A 17,509-nucleotide genomic window follows, 5' to 3' on the forward strand; every position below is an offset into this window, starting at 1 on the left:
ATATACCATGCCTCTGTGTTTCATAACAGCCATCTGGAAGGGCAGAAGAGGAGAGACTGGAATACATTTGTCACACAGCTTTGTTTTGTCTTCCTGCAGGCAGTAACATCACCTCAGACTCTTGCACAGGGCTACGGGATGCCTTCCCTGCCACCAGTTTTGCACCACTCTTCTTACTTCCTAAAGATATGGAAAAAGATCCTTCAACACATTTTCTGCATAATGGGGAGGACTCCAGCATAAACAGTGATTTTGTAGCCCTTTCTTGGTGTTATATTTACTGGAAATTGAGGCTTGTGCAAGCCTTGATGCCCTCCTCTACAGCAGCTCAGGATGGGAATAATTACTCACATGCAACATTTCCACCTGAGTTTCAGGTGATTTTCAGGCAGCATGCTGAGTCTTAACCCATACAGGTTTGGAGGCCAAGTTTTCAACACAAAAAGTATCTGCATAATATAAACAAAGGTGAAGTGGAACCTCTACCCCTCTCCCCTCCTTCGGCCCTAACACACCCCTGAAGCCTTACTGTAACCCGCATACCTTGATGTCTGTAGCTCTGAGGAGAGGGAAAAGTTCTGTGACACAGTGAGATGATCACAGACATCTAAAAAGATCTTGTACTGGGATGGAGATCTCAGCCTGAGCATTTGCTGAGCTGATAAACAAGATAAAAAAAAATACCCTGATGCTTCCTAGGATCTTGCTGAAATTCATTTAAGTAGTAACTAGGACAGCATTGCATCTGTTGGCTCCCAACTTCTGCCTAATGCTAAGATACCTCCCACTGTCAAAAAAAAACCAAAACCCCAAAGGCAGCCTGTTAATTGCTCCAGCTAGGACATTAGAGAAGCCTCCAGTTCCCTGAGAGCACTGCAGTGGGCAGTCACAGTGAAACAATTGACCAAAGGCAAATCTAAGATGATCTGGGTATTTTTAAAATGGAATTTAAAAAAAAAAAACTTCCCTCCTCCCCAAAAGGAAACAATATCACTTCGAGTTGTTGTGAACATGGGGTTTGCAGCCCAACTCCTTCCTAGAAAGTACAGTAAGAAGTACACATATGTTTATATATATATGTGTGTGTGTCTATTTATATGAAGTAGGGGACCCCCAGGTAGGTCTTTGACCTCCAAAGGACTCTTGGCAGCATCTGGAGAAAAGCAAGTTTCCAGAATAGGTATATGTCTAGCACAATACTTGAAGAAACCCCTGTAACTAGTAGAACTTCTCTGATATCTCTTACTGAAGTATAAAACAACTTTTCACACACACACACAAAACCTTTGTATTTTCACTCTGTAACCTGATAAAAAGCACAACAAAGAAAGTTCAGCAGCAAGATGTCAGGCTGCAGTGAGTGCAGATTCACTTAACAGCCAAGGGCACAGAAATGAAGAAGCTGCTTACCTTCAGAAGGCCCCAGGTATACACAGATCTCCAGCAAGATCCCTTTGTCTGCACTGCCAACCCTTAAATGAGATCTGGGAAGAGGTGGATCTAGCTCCACACCTTCTGGTCACTCAGGTACATTGAATGCACCTGTGCTCCCCTGGGGTGGCCCTGCCTTCCCACCAGGTGCTCAATCACTGGTTCAGGCTGCAACTGAGCATTTCCACTACACACTTTAAATCACAAACATGGTAAAACTCAATATTAGCACCTAGTTGGTACAGAAATCTGCACAATGTGTTGGCAGACAGAGCATTGGTGGTAGAGGCAGCACTGCAAACAGACTTTTCCCCAGTCCCAAACAAAAAAGCCATTGGCACAGAAACCCCTATGGCAAGAGGGCAGGTGTGAGAAAGGAGGAGGCAGCAGTGGGCAATCTCCTCCACCTGTAATTTGATTATATGCCTAGGTCACCCCCTAAAAATTATACTTACCAGACACAGCAAAGAAATCCTTGCCTGTGAGAAGTTAAAAGCATCATCTTATGAAGACAGTTCTTCTAGTGATACTCTGAAGTGCTCAGAACTTGAGTAAATGAGCAGTGAGACCTATACTCTCCACCAGCAAAACAAATACATTGCAGCAAACACCAGATGGACTTCATGAGTTTAGGACCGGGATGCAAAGCAGACAGGCAGGCAGAAAATGTATGCATCGACAGAACAGTTGGAGATGGGGAGGAGTTCCCTTGCCATGACCATCACGAGTTACTGCTGAAGCTGCTACAGAGCATTAGCTAGTGCCAAATAGAGAGAAACATTTTGGCAAACTGAAACAGGGCTGAAGAGAAGGGCAGGAACCTGCAGGAGGAATCAGGTTGTGTGAAAGACCTCCTTTCCGCGTGATTGGTACCTCCCATGCTGTTTTTAATAAAACTATTTTTAAGTTAGTGCTATGTATAGTCAAATCATATCACCGTGATTATCCTAGTGCTTGTAAGTGATTGGAGCACAGGAAAAATAAACTTGGCTCTGTTAACTTCACAAGACAAGACACTATCACCTCAACACATAGATTACTTCAGTGAATTGGGTGCAGTTAAAGCCTGAGATTTCTACCAGTATCTGTAACTTTCACCAACACCCATCCCTGTACCCCAACCTCTCTCACCCAACAGACACTGCTTGGCTCCTCCATCTGAGGAGCTATAGCACTGCTGCAGTGGGAAATGGTGGCATCCCAGCAGGAGCTGAGAGTAGCAACATTTCCACAGAGAGACAGATAATTTCATTCTCATTAGTTACTTTGACACAAGAAAGTTATCATCACTGCCTGATCTGTCACCAGAATGACAGAACAGGGATTTGTTAAGCCTGATATGGGTTTTAAATTATGGAAATAGAAGACCACTGCTTTTTATGAAATAACTCCAGTGCAAAGGAACTACATGCACATACCTCAAGGTGAATTTCCTCAGGGAAAACTAAGAAATTTTGTTGCTATCAAGAAGATGCAGGATGCTGATAGGACATGGTCATCATTCTTTAAGCAAGAAAAAGCAAGCAGGAAGATTTCATGTAACAAAGAATCATGAACATCCATTTTCACCTCCCCTAAAACCTTTGAGCATATCCCAGAACTGTATTTCCACAAGGATAAGCCATATACACTCCCCTCACCCACCCAGCTGCATGGCAGAAGTCATCATGCTGAATGAGTGAATGCTTCTTAAGTGGTGTTTATCTAGAATAGATCCAACACACCAAAAACGATCACAGAGCTGGGCCTACTGCCATATGCAGAATTGCACTGACCATAACCCCCCTCTTCTGTCAGTGCCGACAACAGAGAGCACATGCAGGGAAAATACTCCTGTGGCCTGGGGAAGGGCTTTCCCCTCTCCACAGCGTCCAGCAGCTGTTCGGGCATTTGCTGCTCTGCACACTACAGAAACAAGCTACTGTGTGAAGGTCTCCAGGGTCTCTCTCCTCCAGTCACTAATTGACAGCATCTCACATCCCTGCAGGCACTAAAGGCAGCAGATGTGCTTTTTAATTAAAGGGAAAGAGGTGTCTCCCTTCTTCTAGAAGTCCCCTTGCATCAGTACAGGCTTTTTACCTAGATGGAAAAAAGTTGGTGGAAACAAGCTCTTTGCTGAGACTGCTGTACCCTTACATAGAAATCACAGCATGCGTCAGGCACTGCCACCTCCTCACTTGGGCTGTCTCCAGCTTTCTCCCCAAGGCCACCACGGTGCACTCAGGGACTCAGACATCATGGTTCTGCCTCCAGCCAGAGTTCATCTGCTCCTCTTGGAGGATGAGCACTGATTTCACCTGGGTTGATTTCCCCATTTACTGGTCAGAGCACCTGGGCTGCCACAGTTTCACTGATTGGCATACTTGGAAAGAGCTGGGTCACTGAGGGACATCCCATATTGCTTAACCATAGAGATCACCCTCATAATTATGCTATAAATGTTGTCAATTAAGAGGACATTGCAGAGCCTTTACCATTATGACACTGAAGTACCCTACTGTGGGGGAAAAGCCTTTCAAGAGAAGGAAAATGTTGTGATAGGATTTATAGACCTTAAGGCCAAGAGAGGCAGTTGGCTCAGATCACACGCAGCAGCCACTGCCCCCCTCTCCACTGCATCTGCTTGAACTCCACGATGTGAGTTACACAACATGTCCTCTGCAGCTCATCATCTACCTCTACTTTTAGTACTTATGATTAATGACCTCCGGTGAGTTTATACAGAAGGGGAAAAAAAAGTATAGTGCCTCATCCCTAACTTGCTTGCTTACAACTTCCATCTGTCAGCTCTCATTTTGTTTGTCCAAGGGACTTGAGAGATCATCAGTTTCCGGTAGTTTCCTTGTGAAAGCCCAACTTCCAGATCACAGTATACTGACACCCTCCCAAAAATCCACATACAAGACATGGACAGTATTTCACACCTTCTAACGCTCACCCAGCTGAAAGAGTCACTGGCTCTGCTTGCTGCTCTCTGCTACCTTTAGGAGAGCAGACGAGTGCAGCCACACTAACCAAATTAGCAGTGTTTCCTCAATATAGAGCAACTTTACTTTTTCCTTTCTTTTTAAGTGACTCAATCCTTGTTACAGAAACCACCTCTATGCACTTGAACACATCAGTCAAACTCACTGCAGTTAGGAAACACTAATATATCTAGCTTTCATCAATGAAAGCTCGCTGCTCAGTAGCCAGGCTTACACCAGTGACACAATAGTAAGCTTTAAATCTTATTTGTCAGGTCAACTTCAGTTTGATCCTAATTAGAGCTTAGCTCCTCCAGTGCTACATAAGTTTCTTCTACCAGTTCTGGTTCACTTCTACGAAGGCAAGGCAGTCTGAACAGCCCACTCCACGAGAGAGGGTATGCTCCCCAAAGCACTTTCAGCCTTCTGTCCCACAAAACCTCAGGTCTTTAAAATTGTTTCAGTTACATAATAGGTGATGTGTAATCTCTAGTCATTTTCTCTTTACTGTTTGTGAGCTGAACGCTTTGATGTTAGTTCTTTTTGAGAGCCACTTTTCATAGCACATACACACTACTCCCAAGGTAGTGACACTAAGGATAATGCTGAGGAATTCAGGAAACGCACCTCAAAAGTCACACATTTAGAAACAGAAAACTATAATGCAATGGAAAGCACAGCAACGACAGCAGACCAGCAAAGATCCCAGACCACAGTGAGTGAGAACTTGCTCAGATACAACAGCCATAAACACAGAAATAAAATAAAGAAGATGCTTACCTTCAGAAGGCCCCAGGTATACACAGATCTCCAGCAAGATCCCTTTGTCTGCACTACCAACCCTTAAATGAGCTCTGGGAAGGGGTGGATCCTGTCTCCACCCCTTCTGGTCACTCAGGTACATTGCATGCAGCTCTGCTCCCCTGGCTTGGCCCTGCCTTCCCACCAGGTGCTCAATTACTGCTTCAAGCTGTGACTTAGCATTTCTGCTACGCAATTAGATCATTAGAAGCAATACAGTCCACAAGTCTTTTCTCCTGGTGACTGTACTATTAGTGCACATCTGTGGATAGCCTCTCTTTTTAGAGACTTTTCTTAATCCTAGAATACATTTCTGCAGTCAACTTCCTTAACTTTGTAAGTGATTATCACCAGCTGCTTCTTGCACATGGCTTTAATGTCCTGCACTGACCCCTTTGCTGGGTAGTTATTCCTTCTTTGCATAGGACAGCATCATTCTTTTACTGAGCCTTTGGAGAAAAGCAAGGCCAGGACCCTGCCTGAGGCAAAACTAGCTCTAATGATGCCCAACTAAATCCTGCTGTGCTTATTTAGGGATGCTCTGCTTCTGGGAAGAACTGGGCAGGGAGGTTCTCATTTCAATTCTGTGGGAAATTGTAGGGTCGCAGAAAAGAGGTGGTCTGGCATTCAGGTGCTGTCTATGAATGATTAGTACTAAATCTGGGAGAGGATTTGTCTGTTTTTGAATTAACACTGTCTGGTTCTTTCATGGCTGATGTCACGTATGAAGATCAGGTTTAGAGTTAGGATCTTGAGAGACATACTTCTTAGAAAGGTGTTTGAATGGAAACCCAAATTAGCCACATGCAGTCACTGAAGCTAATCAGTCAATAAGAAACGCTGACCTGAGGATCACAGATGAATCTCAGTGGCTTCTGCAGCTTGGATGTTTCCAGCAAGGATTTCATTTGTGCAGCTCTCATGCTCAGAACTCTTCCTGAAGTCTGAGGGTATAATAGCCTTTGTGTCTTTAAATACCCATTCATTTCTTTCCAAGGTATAGTTGCTTATGCTGAAATGACTTCCCAGGGGTGTGAGAGCTTGCCCAGGTTTTAGGAGGCATTGTTGTACATTCCTTCACCCTGCCCAGCAACAACTCCTAATGTCCCCTCACCCCAGTGTCTCAGTTGGTTTTGGGCATCCTCCAGCCTATGCCTGGAAGCAACGTAACTGTGGAAGCAGCAATGTAAGGCTCTTGAAGCTGAGGATCAAATACTCAGCCTGGAACCAGGCACTGGAGTTAGTCATTAAAGCATCCACTTTGAAGGCAAAGCCAGGTCTTGAATCGCCTTTCCTAGCTAATGGTGGTGGGCCTGGATTTCTTCTGGCATTGCCAGGAGCATTTGCAGAACCTGCTTGAAGCTTCAGCAACCCACCAGTCTTGTCTTGCCTGGAGTTTGCAGCTGCTCAAGAGCACACAGCTCTGCCCCTGCTGCCTGTCCTCTGTGACACTGCTGTCTCCTTGGGTGGCCTCCAAATAGTTCTTCCACATGTTTGAGACTGTTGCCCTCTTTCCTCAGCAGCCAAGTAAGTCTCCTGCTGCCCAAGTACAACAAACGATGGGGATGTCTGCTCAGCTTACTGTGAGAATCCTGCCTTGCGAAGCTCCCCCAGGAGCTAGGGGTTATTTCCCAGTCCTTCCCGTAGTCTTCCATCTTTGCTCACTGCCACTGTCTGCCCTCCTCTTGGGGTCTCTCTCACATCCTTAGGAAAGTCTCTCCACCATGCTGCTTCTCAGCCCTGTTATTCTGCGCTGAGTTCCCATCTACCTCCACTTTTACCTCTCTCTTGCCTCCTCTCAAGATGGAGCCTTGGCAAACACTGCTTTTGATGGTTTCACACTCCACTATTCCATCTTTGAGAAGGAAATAGATCCATTTATCTTTTCTTTTGCTGTCTTCCCCTTCCATTTCCCTCCCGTTCTTGCTCTCTTTGTCGAATTCCTGGTCTCAAAATTGATCTCTATTCCTCTTTTCCTTTCTGCTTTTACACTGTGCCATGTCCATTCCTCACTTCAAGCCCCATTTCCCCAAATCTTTCCTAGTAAGCAATTTGAATCTCATTGCCTCGGGGACTGTTTATTTTAATAGGTATATCCCTAAGTACACTGGATTAATATACCTGCTTATCTCTTCTCCCAGAGATAATCTTTTACATTGTAAATTAAATGGGGAAAGTCAAAAGCCAAAGGAACAGATTCATTTTCCAGTGCTCTCAGTGGAAGGCCTCTGCACAGGTACATTTCACAGCACATATATAATTGCATAGATGATTAGCAGAACAGCTGGGGAAGTGAAAAGAAGTAAAGCAGCTCTAATATGCTGAGGTATTTTAGAGGTATGGCTGAAAATCGTGCAGTTGCCATTCTATAACATCCTGCTGTGTAAACTGTTAGATATTACCTGTTCGTGAGCTGCCACGTGCTTTTCCTGTCCCCTCTTCTCTTTGTTTTTTATCAGAACAGCAGCAAACACACATTTTCCTCAGGAGGGGCAGAGGAGGCACTCACGTGCAGTTTCTTGTTCTTATTTCTGTGAGCATAAGATCCTGTAGGGGGAATTCATTAGCGCCTTGTGCCACTGGCCTTCCTGGGAGCAAAGGGCTCAGCATAAGGTCTTCAAGGTCAGGAAGGTTTCCGGAGTCAACTGCCACTTGAGAGTCAATGAACAGAGAAAACAACCATCTTGTGTTAAGAAATTTTTATTTGTCCTTTGGATCTGTAATGTAAGCACATAAAATTACAAGTGGAAGAAACATCATGCCACAAAATTGCATAGAATTTTTACAAAAATGTGAGTTATGCCTCTGAAACAATCATAGATTGAAGAAACAAAAAAATATGTACATGTTAACTGAAATATTTCATCCTACTTTGAAAGCAAATCATCAAGGACTAATCAATTACAGACACTATTAATACAATGTACAAGAGCAACACTGATTTCAAAGAAAGGCAAGCAATGATGTCCCTTTAGTTATCTTTCAGTGAATGTTTAGCCAATACATGAGCATTAATTAACATAATTATGAACATGTTAAATCTAAAATGTCTGGCTGTCATTAGAATTTTTAAAATTCTGTTTATACTGCCAAAACCAAGCTATTTTCAGTAGTGTAAAGATATCTGAAGTGCACGACCTAGTTTAATATAGACAGCTCTATTCTATACAGCAGAAAATCCACAATACAGCATTTCCACACATTCAACACGGAACAAGGCAAATACATAAAAGGCACAAGACTTGCACATCATAAAGACCCTTTTTCATTATCTTACTCTAATTCAAGTAATATCAATATTAAATGATATCTGTTTCACTGAAATAGTTTGAACAATGCAAGATGTACAGTATTACACACTACCTTACACCTGCAGAAAGTGGCACTGTACAGATATAAAAAAATGTGAGTACAGTAAATGGTCAAATACAAACGTACTGTAAAATGACTACAGCTGATAGTATACTGAATCCAACCCGGACGGTTCTGTTGGTTTTCTTTTTAATATAAATAAAAGATTAATTGGTATTTGCCCAAGTTTCTTCAAAGATTGTGGTGAGACCCTGGCTCTGCTCAAGTCCATGGGAATGTACCACTGAAATTCGAAGGAGCTAAGATTTCACCTGAAAGCCTGCACTGTACAATGAGTTCTGTAATGCAATAGTCTTCAGTTTTATTGTCAACACTGCTCTCAGTTAATTCTCTTAATAATTTAAACAATATGTCATTTTCGCTTTATAAAATGCAGCATTACATCTTGACTCTTCATTTTCCATAAATGATTAATATCGATTTCAAAGTGCAAAATAAAGATTTACAGAGGATTCCCCTTTCCTAGTATGAAGATGGAAGTCAGATTTTTGAGTCTTACGCTCACTACTTTCATCCAAAGTACAATCTCCAAACTGTGCAATTTTTCCGCTTTAAGTTTAAAAAAGAAACATCAAAATACTGTTTGCCTTCCATGATTGCAACTTAAATATATATACAATTCCTTAACTGAAATCTTAATCTCAATTTGAATTTTATTGCTTAAATTCAAATAAAATACGTTACTTTAAAGTACTAAAATCCTGAGGGAAAGGAAGAAAAGTAACTTACTTGTTAAGATGTAATAAAATGCCTCCCTATGCCATTGACTTCTTTCTTCACTGCTGAATACGAAGTAAGGCCCCGATCTTGCCAACGTGTACGTGAACATCATTAACCCAAAGAAGCTCCACTGAGCCCAGCAGTATGCAGTGTCAGTTGTGGAGGTGAGTTTGCAGGATCAAGCCTCCCTATGCACAGCTATGTTTTTTGCTGTGATGCCTTTTCACTGCACAGCCGAGGGAAAAGCCTTCAGCATCATGAAGCGGCTCGGACACAAACAAGAATCCACCTGTAATGTTTCATAACTCCTATTTCTGTTAATATGGGATGCCAGAGAATGGCATTTCTTTACCTTCTCACATATCCCGACTTTCATGAAGTCTCTGTCGTTCGATATACGTTTCTGAAAATGTGCTGTTACTTCTCTCGTGCATATCATACAGTACATAAACTTTGATTGTTCTTATTTTGGTCAGTTTAATGGATTCACATATATTTTTAAATATCAATGATCAAGTTTTTATATTTTGCTTTTTAAATTCCAGACCTTAGTAAAACTGAACCTCAGTCTTAAAAATAATGGAAGATTCTGTTCAATTTCAAATACTGTAGTCCTAAACATTTTATAATCCTATCAAATTCAGTAAGCTTAAAATATGATACTTAAAATCAATACTTTTAAGTCTGCAAAATATATATCAAATTTATATTCTAAAACTACTTTGATTTACAACACTAACACCACAAAAAGAACTTTATGATTTAATGACTATTTTATATCAGTACAACCCAGATGTTAGCTTTCATAAAGATTCTCTATACACGTATCCCTGAAACTTTGCATTTCACCAAGAGACCACATCGAGTTCAAATATAAACATGCCATGTGTGTATATAGACAGATGTGTGTGCACATATATATATATACACCAACATATATGCACTCACACGGTGTAGCAAACACGGACGTACACAAACACCAACAATCTCCAGGCAAATTTCTTCTCTTTCTCTCTCTTCTCCACAGTTCCAAGAGTTTTCAGCAGCAATTATATTTCTGTCCCCACGATAAACATAATATTAAGACAGCAAGCCACCGGTGCTTGCAAAGCTAAAAAGGATTAAATGTTTCAGTGCAAATGTAAAATGATGGTACAGTTGTCAAGGTGCAGTTATAAAGTAGGAAACAAATATAATTAAGTACTGTTATAATATTCTTTAGGATCTGTATTAGTTTGGAGCACTTTGCACTGGCACTTCAAAAGGAAATCTGCACACATTTGTCTCTTTTCAATATACTGGTCTTCATTAAACATTCTTAACAGTGAACAAGGCCAGAAAATTACCCATTGAAAACTGGCCAAAAAAAAAAGAGAGAGAGAGGATGGGGAACATATTAATTTTCCCATTACAACTGCACTACGCTTTAGCATAATAATAAGGTGAAGAATGGGAATGAAGACCTTTGCACAATACTTATATAAAACGTTCCTTTTGGGAAATGTGCACTTGAATACAGATTCCTCCTGCCTTCCAAAGTGCTTCAGTTGCAGCTCACGTTAGGAAAAGCAGAGCTGAGCAGCTGGGAGTGCTGTGCCCTGGCGCACCAATTAGTGCTTGGGCAGTTAAAAAGTAGTATCAAACACTTTTTCTGAATTATCTTCTTCCAATTCCTCTTCACTTTGCAGAGGTTTATGATTTGATTTTCCACTGTCAGATGCCAGGGAAGAGGGGGCAGAACTGTGGTCTCCATCTTCACTGATTTTCCCTTTCATGGCTTCCTGTACAAACTCCAGAATTTCCAAAGGCAGTCTTTTGAATTTGTCTTGATATTCCTGATCAAGTTCCACCTGCAACTACAACAAAACAAAGAAGCTGTCTTCATTTATGTCTAATATGACTAACAAACACAGTGTGGGGAAAGTACCACACGAGGGGCGAGGAGGGAAGTTGATAACTCATTTTTGCCTGATTCATAAATATACTTATCTCCTTTTCATATTAGCACCACACATAAAATATGCCCACGAATTATCATGCAGTCATTGCAAAGCTGAAGGAAAACGTGGGCCCCTGTGCATAAGGCTGTTTTTGGGAACCGTGTTGGGTCACCCAAATCTTTAAGATACTCGTGGTTTGTCTGAATTGGTGTCCACAGTCCCACTGGCTTTCACAGGATTCCACATTCAGGAGCAGTAAGGATCATGGATAAGCCTTTGGAAAATTAAGGCCTTAATTAAGCTTCAGGTAGCAAATCACACACTAATCACACCACAAATATTGCTCAGAGAACAATACAATAACTTGTGCCAAGATTCTTAGTCTGAGTTTGAAAATGGTTGGAGAAAACATAAGGAAAAACTCGGTTGTCAGAAAGAGTAAGGGGGGGGGGAATCATTAAATTACATATTTTAGGGCTAGATCATGGAAAGTTACATTATCTGATTAACGCAGTATGTGTTTTGGACATAACTGGGGAAAAAGTGTCATATCATCAACAGGATGCAACAGGCATGCAGAAAGAAATCTGGCTATCAGTCTTCAGGAAGCTGTGGGCCCTTTCCCAGTATTTACTCAAATAGCCTTTGTTTTTAGTGCCCATATAAGGATCTGTGTGATCCATTCTTTAGAAAACATTAATATGTATGGAAGTTTCAACTGAAGACAAAGCCAATTTTTTCATCATGACCAATCTGAGCATGGCAGAAAGCAAACAGGGTGAGTTCCAAAGCCACGTCCTGGGAGCGCTCTGTCCATCTATCCGTCCATCCATCCATTTGTCTGTCATCCATCCATCCATACACCTACCTTCTTAAAAAGAGGGTGTCAGATTCTGCTAACTGTAGCTGCAGCAGTTTTGCAATAGTTTCTTAATCAATTGTATTCTGAGCCGTATTTTTTCAGGAAAATATAAATATACTATGAGTTCTGATCCTTCAGTTCTGTGCTTAAATCTAGGCAATCTAGCTTCAAGTTTCTTTCACCCCCCTGTGACAGCTCTCACCAGGTAGTAGACGTTTTCACTCAAACTTTAGGACCTACTCTACTCTTACCATCCTTGTCCTGACCACAGCACGTGACTTTACCACTACATCTCCCCTTAAGCCATTCCATTCCCACTCCCTGTGCTTCAGTCCTGGATTTCATGCTGAATTTCTGACTTATTTTACTGTAAGTCCTCTTCTCCTTTCTCCTGTTGTGCAATAAATGACTTTTTGTCAGTTTCCCTTTCTTTTCCCTTTCCTGTCAGTTCTTCTAAAGCTCATACCCTGCCTAGTGTCTGGATATCTCCCTGCTGTTCCTGCCTCCATTCCCACCTTGGTGCCACACTGCAGACAAACACCAACAAGCCCGAGGCATAAACGGTTGCATTAAATCCATCATGTTGCTAAAATACACATTTGTATACACTGATACACAATCACTAGGATAGCACCCTGCTTTCATGTGACATTTGTCTTTTATTGAATTCTCATTTGTGTTCTGAGTGTATGTCTAGACGTTTTGAAGGGATACTCCTTTTGTCTCCGTTGTGATAATATATTACCGGAGAGACAGGAAACATGGTATAGCATGGTTGGCAGGAAAAAAGCACAACTGATGCTGATCATCCCTCACTGCCCAGCTCACTGCCTGGCCCCTGCAGCCCAGTGGGTGCTGGAATCCATGGGAACATCTGGGAGCTATGCTGCCCAAAATAAAACACAAACACTTGCAGCCCTATCAGCATGGGCCTTTTGGATGCCACGAGGCCTTCGTGGTGTCTGGCTCTTGCTGCAGAGCACCAGTGACACATGCCTGCTGCCCAGTGGCAGGCATCGTCTCAACCATAAGAGGCTACATCTGTGCTGACCTCTACTCACAGTGACTGCAGCACGGCACTCGTGTGGCCACACTGCACATCCACCCTGCAGTGTACAGAGCACAGATTATGTCCTAGGGCACAGGCCTGCCATCGTGGTGGAATCGTGCTTTGGGTTACAGTTCTCAATTAGATATCTAAACTAAGGTGGCATGGGGAAGGAAAATGAGTCCTCCTGTTTAGTTCTGACAACTACCCAAGGGCCACAGTCACAGTGAACCCAAGGTGGGGCAAACCACTCAGTTTCATCTTAAGCAGCAGTGATGGCAGAGACAAAGGGTGCAGGCCTGCTGGAGGGCTCTGAGCATGCTGTGTACCATGCATGTGAAATGCCATTGTCTGTCCCTTCTCAGGGACATTTGCTGTGAGCTCTGGGCTGCCAGTGCAAATCTGCAGCAGTGTCCAAGCACTGTCCCTAAAAAAGGTGTTCCTGCAGTGACAGGCACACAATTATTTTTTTTTAATCTAGGAGTCGTGGGAAAGGATTTAGAGGACTGGAAGACAAAGCTTCATATGAGGACATGGCATTCTTTCTACTGCAGCATCTGAGCCAGAGATGAAGGGCTGCTCCACCTCCCCAGCATCTCTCCCAGTATATGGAAGTACTGAATTTGTACAATTTGGCGACCTGTGATAGAGAAAGAGGCATGTAAAATTAAAGGTCAGAGAAAATCACTTGGCTCCCAAATTCCTTCAGAATCTTGACTTGCTTAATTAGGTACAAGAGCAATAGAAATGCTAAAATCCCTCAGAAACTGAACCTTTTCTGATCCCTGTTCAATGATAAGCATGTTAAGATAGCAGATCTGCCTAATATTCACATTCTAAAGTGTCACCAGTGAATAATCCCCCCTAAGTCAAGTGTTTAATAGAAATGACACAAATCTGGAGCTACCTCTCTCTCTTCAATGTCTCCAGAGACAGTCTATATAGATATCTAATCATGAAAAGGTTGAAGCAAGTAGAGAAGGAGCAGACAGTAGACAAGGAGGGTTGATTAAAACTGCAATAGTGGAAAAATTAGTTTTCTTTTTGATTTCAAAGCACCGTCCTTCCCCCTGCTCAGCTCAGAGCCCTTTCTCTGACTTCTGAGCAATCACCCAGGATTTCAGTTGCAGAGATGGCACAACACAGCCATCCCACTGCTAGGCTCAACAGCTCACTGAGTCCCTGTCAGTGAGCCCCCGGCTGGCAAACTTGCAGCAGTCTCACAATGGTCACAATGCTTCAGTTGTGCTTTGCCTCAAAATACCAACACCTGACACTATGCTGGCAAACAGCTGGGGGTCACAGTGAAAGAAACAAGTTGAAAAAACTCAGCTGTTTTTCTTTTAAAAGTCTCAGTGTCCTTCTACCAATCAACAATAACAATATTATGGAGTCTCATAGGGTTCATTCACTAACAGAGGGTTGCCCTTCCATTAGTAGCAGGACCCAAGATGAATACATTAGTCATTCTTAAAGGCTGTGGCCATAAGCTTTAACTCTTAAGTGTACATTTCTATCTACCTATCCTGTATTTCTTCCTCAACAGGGCTAGCTGAAAAAAAGGGATCAGTGATCCTTTCAAGATCTAAAACGGGGGGCATAAGAAAGAAAGGGACAGACTATTTGGCACTGTTGTTGTGATAGGACAAAGGGAAATGGCTTCATACTAAAAGAGGGGAGATTTAGACTGGATATAAGAAGTTATTTACAGTAAGAGTAGTGAAGTACTGGAGCAAGTTGCTTAGAGATGCCCCATCCCTGGAGACACTCAAGGTCGGGCTGGACAGGGCTCTGAGCAACCTGATGAAGCTGCAGGTGTATAAACCATTACCCCCAGATTACAGATGAAAGCAGAGAGATTAAGCTTAGGTTGGGATCAAAGCTCATAAGGTACATCATCCTCAACTGCATCTGGTTAGAAAGGGGCTCTCCTCCACTGTTTCTGTGGCCATCTATCAAACAATATATATACACGACAGGCCTGAAACAGGCTGTGAACCACTGGGACACCAAGTTGTCTTTCATGTAACCTGTATGGTTTATGGTTCTACAAACTATTGCTCACAGCAGCTATGTTGAGGCTCTAAGACTGTCCTGCCCCTTTTATCTATACCACACAAGGGTTTCTTCAGGCTACCTGTGCCTGACGGCCCCCTTTGAATTCAGCCAGGCATTGGGCATCACAAGTGAGTAACAGTACAGTTACTATATAGTATCCGTAGCCTTTGAACCTCAACTACAGCGACACAGCAGCTAGGCAAAAGGTTGGGAAATGTGTGTGGCTTTACATGACTAAGCCTGTGCTTCAGTGAGCAGAGCTCCTGGAGGCCAGCCAGCTGCCCAGCTGACCGGCTCACATTCCCTTTCATTTCAAAGGGCTCTTCAGCATCCTTGGCTACAACTGCTTTCCAAAAAGAGTCATCATTCAGAGAAAGGCCTCAGCAATGCTTCCTTGGAAGGCAGAGGTAAAAATGAATACGTTTGTTTAGCTTAAAGCAATAGAAAATGCAGGAAAGGAAAATGATAGTATTATTAAAACTATTAAAAAGCACTTAGACCTAGCTATTATTACTAAGCCTACCAAAATAACACCATTAAAATGATTACCATAGCATTAGAAACAGTAACTTTGATCAATAAAGGACTACAGGAGCAGAAACTCTGGTTTCAGACTACCCTCAACAGCCCCCTCCAGCCTTCTGAATACTTGCAATGTGATCCAATGAACTTTTCCTACCAATTTCTACCACCACCAAGAAAAAAATGACCACATGAAAAATAGAATGTGCTGCCAACACAAGTTAGTAGGAGGGATGAAGTTCACATTGAGTGCTTTGCTTAAAAAAAAAAAAAAAGCTTAGAAAATTAGAAAATAAAATAGATACAGTAAACCCTTTTATCTGAAATTATTCCACATTTAGAGTGTTTCATATTATCTTGTCTTTAAGCTTACAATACTGAACTCTTCCTTTTTTGCTACCTGAAATACATCTTATTTCTCTGCTCTACCACTGAAAAATTGTTTTTATTTCAAAACCAAACATGCTGGGATATTTAGGTATAAGAATCTAACAATGAGCCATGAAGAAGTTTCAGATATGGAGGAAAGTTAAGAAAAGCTTTGTAGTAGCCCAACCCATGGGAAGTAGGTACGTACACAAACACAAATATTTTTGGTTTCGGGCAACTGGATCTAGAATTGCAGGTATCAGGAGCAAAGACCTTACTTTCTGTGTGCAGTAAGTATAGCCAGTGGATTAGGACATGACCCTAGCTGCCTCCAATGTCTGTGGTCACAGAGACCAAAAGAGTTCCCAATCCTGTTGTAATTGGAGCAGCTGTGCAAAAACCACACATAGCAAATTTGGGCATGCACCTGTGGGTTGGTGCAGTTGCTAAGGCCTTGTGAAAATGCGCTACATTTTCCTCCCTGCCTACTTCAATTGCTTGAGACAACAGACAGGTTGATACACAACACTGCTGCCATCTGACCTCCTCTCCTCCACCTTGGCCACCCAAGGGAAGTTGTAGGGGATAGCATGACCAACCCCTCTCCCCTCCTGCCAAAGCAACACCTTTGAAGCTGTTAATGTGAACATGGCTGCTCCATCCCACTGCACCTTAAAAGTGGTATTTCAGAAGTTAGTAATGAGAGTGTTTTCCAGACTATTTTTCCTTCTCTTTCTTCCCAAGGAAGAGAAGCTTCTACATCTTGGAAGACTGCATGCTTGGTCTACACAGCCAGGTGACCAGACAGTACCATCCCCTGATATGAGATCTCATCCCTGAGGCAGATTTCTGGTACGAAACCAAGCCACCTCCACAGAGGGAATGGGTTTAATTTCAGATAGCACTTAAAAAAAATATATATTTCCTATTCAAAATGAAGGAAGCACCACTATTTGAGAAGCACCCGAAGAATAAATCTCTAAGCAATTATTTGAGAAATATATGTTTAAAATACAACTTGTTAAACATTTCAGTGGGAAAAAGATCCACCAAAGTGAAATTTTGTTGGATCAAAAACATTCACTAACTCTGTATTTGTTTTGATGAAGCTCTTCCAACTACAAATATGTAGTATAACCAAAATAAACTTTTCTTAGTCTCCCATTTTCCATACTACTTGTAATTTCTCTGTAAGGGCAGTTTTTTAAGTTTTGTTTTTCTTTATTCCCTTCTTTTTAATCTTATTTTGCATTATTCATAAACATTTTGTTTCCTTGATCATACTCTTTCTGGCTGTGAGTAATGCAGTGAATTAGGAATGAAAAGTAATCCGAATGCCCTGCCTCAATTCTTCAGGCAAAATGCACTCCAGGTAAAACGAAACAGTTTGGTATTTCCAACAGTCTTTGACATTTCCAAA

The 17,509-nt window shown here is 42.1% G+C and overlaps 1 protein-coding gene across 4 annotated transcripts in view; it reads right to left on the reverse strand.

The window, feature by feature from the left end:
* Positions 1 to 10,862: 10,862 nt before the first annotated feature.
* PLCB1 (phospholipase C beta 1) overlaps positions 10,863 to 17,509 on the reverse strand; it is a 367,244-nt gene continuing 360,597 nt past the window's right edge. Inside the window, exon 32 of one of the 4 annotated variants that reach the window (XM_065738851.1) lies at positions 10,863 to 11,140. In XM_065738851.1, the coding sequence (XP_065594923.1) occupies positions 10,916 to 11,140 (225 nt within the window). In that variant the 3' untranslated portion in view covers positions 10,863 to 10,915. Of the gene's footprint in view, positions 11,147 to 17,509 lie in introns of all 4 variants that reach the window. The other 3 variants (XM_065738058.1, XM_065740515.1, XM_065739696.1) reach the window with 3 other exon arrangements.

The sequence above is a fragment of the Cyrtonyx montezumae genome, unplaced genomic scaffold, assembly GCF_038088225.1.
Source record: "Cyrtonyx montezumae isolate F1298 unplaced genomic scaffold, pur_monq_1.0 scaffold_0, whole genome shotgun sequence".
NCBI lineage: Eukaryota > Metazoa > Chordata > Aves > Galliformes > Odontophoridae > Cyrtonyx > Cyrtonyx montezumae.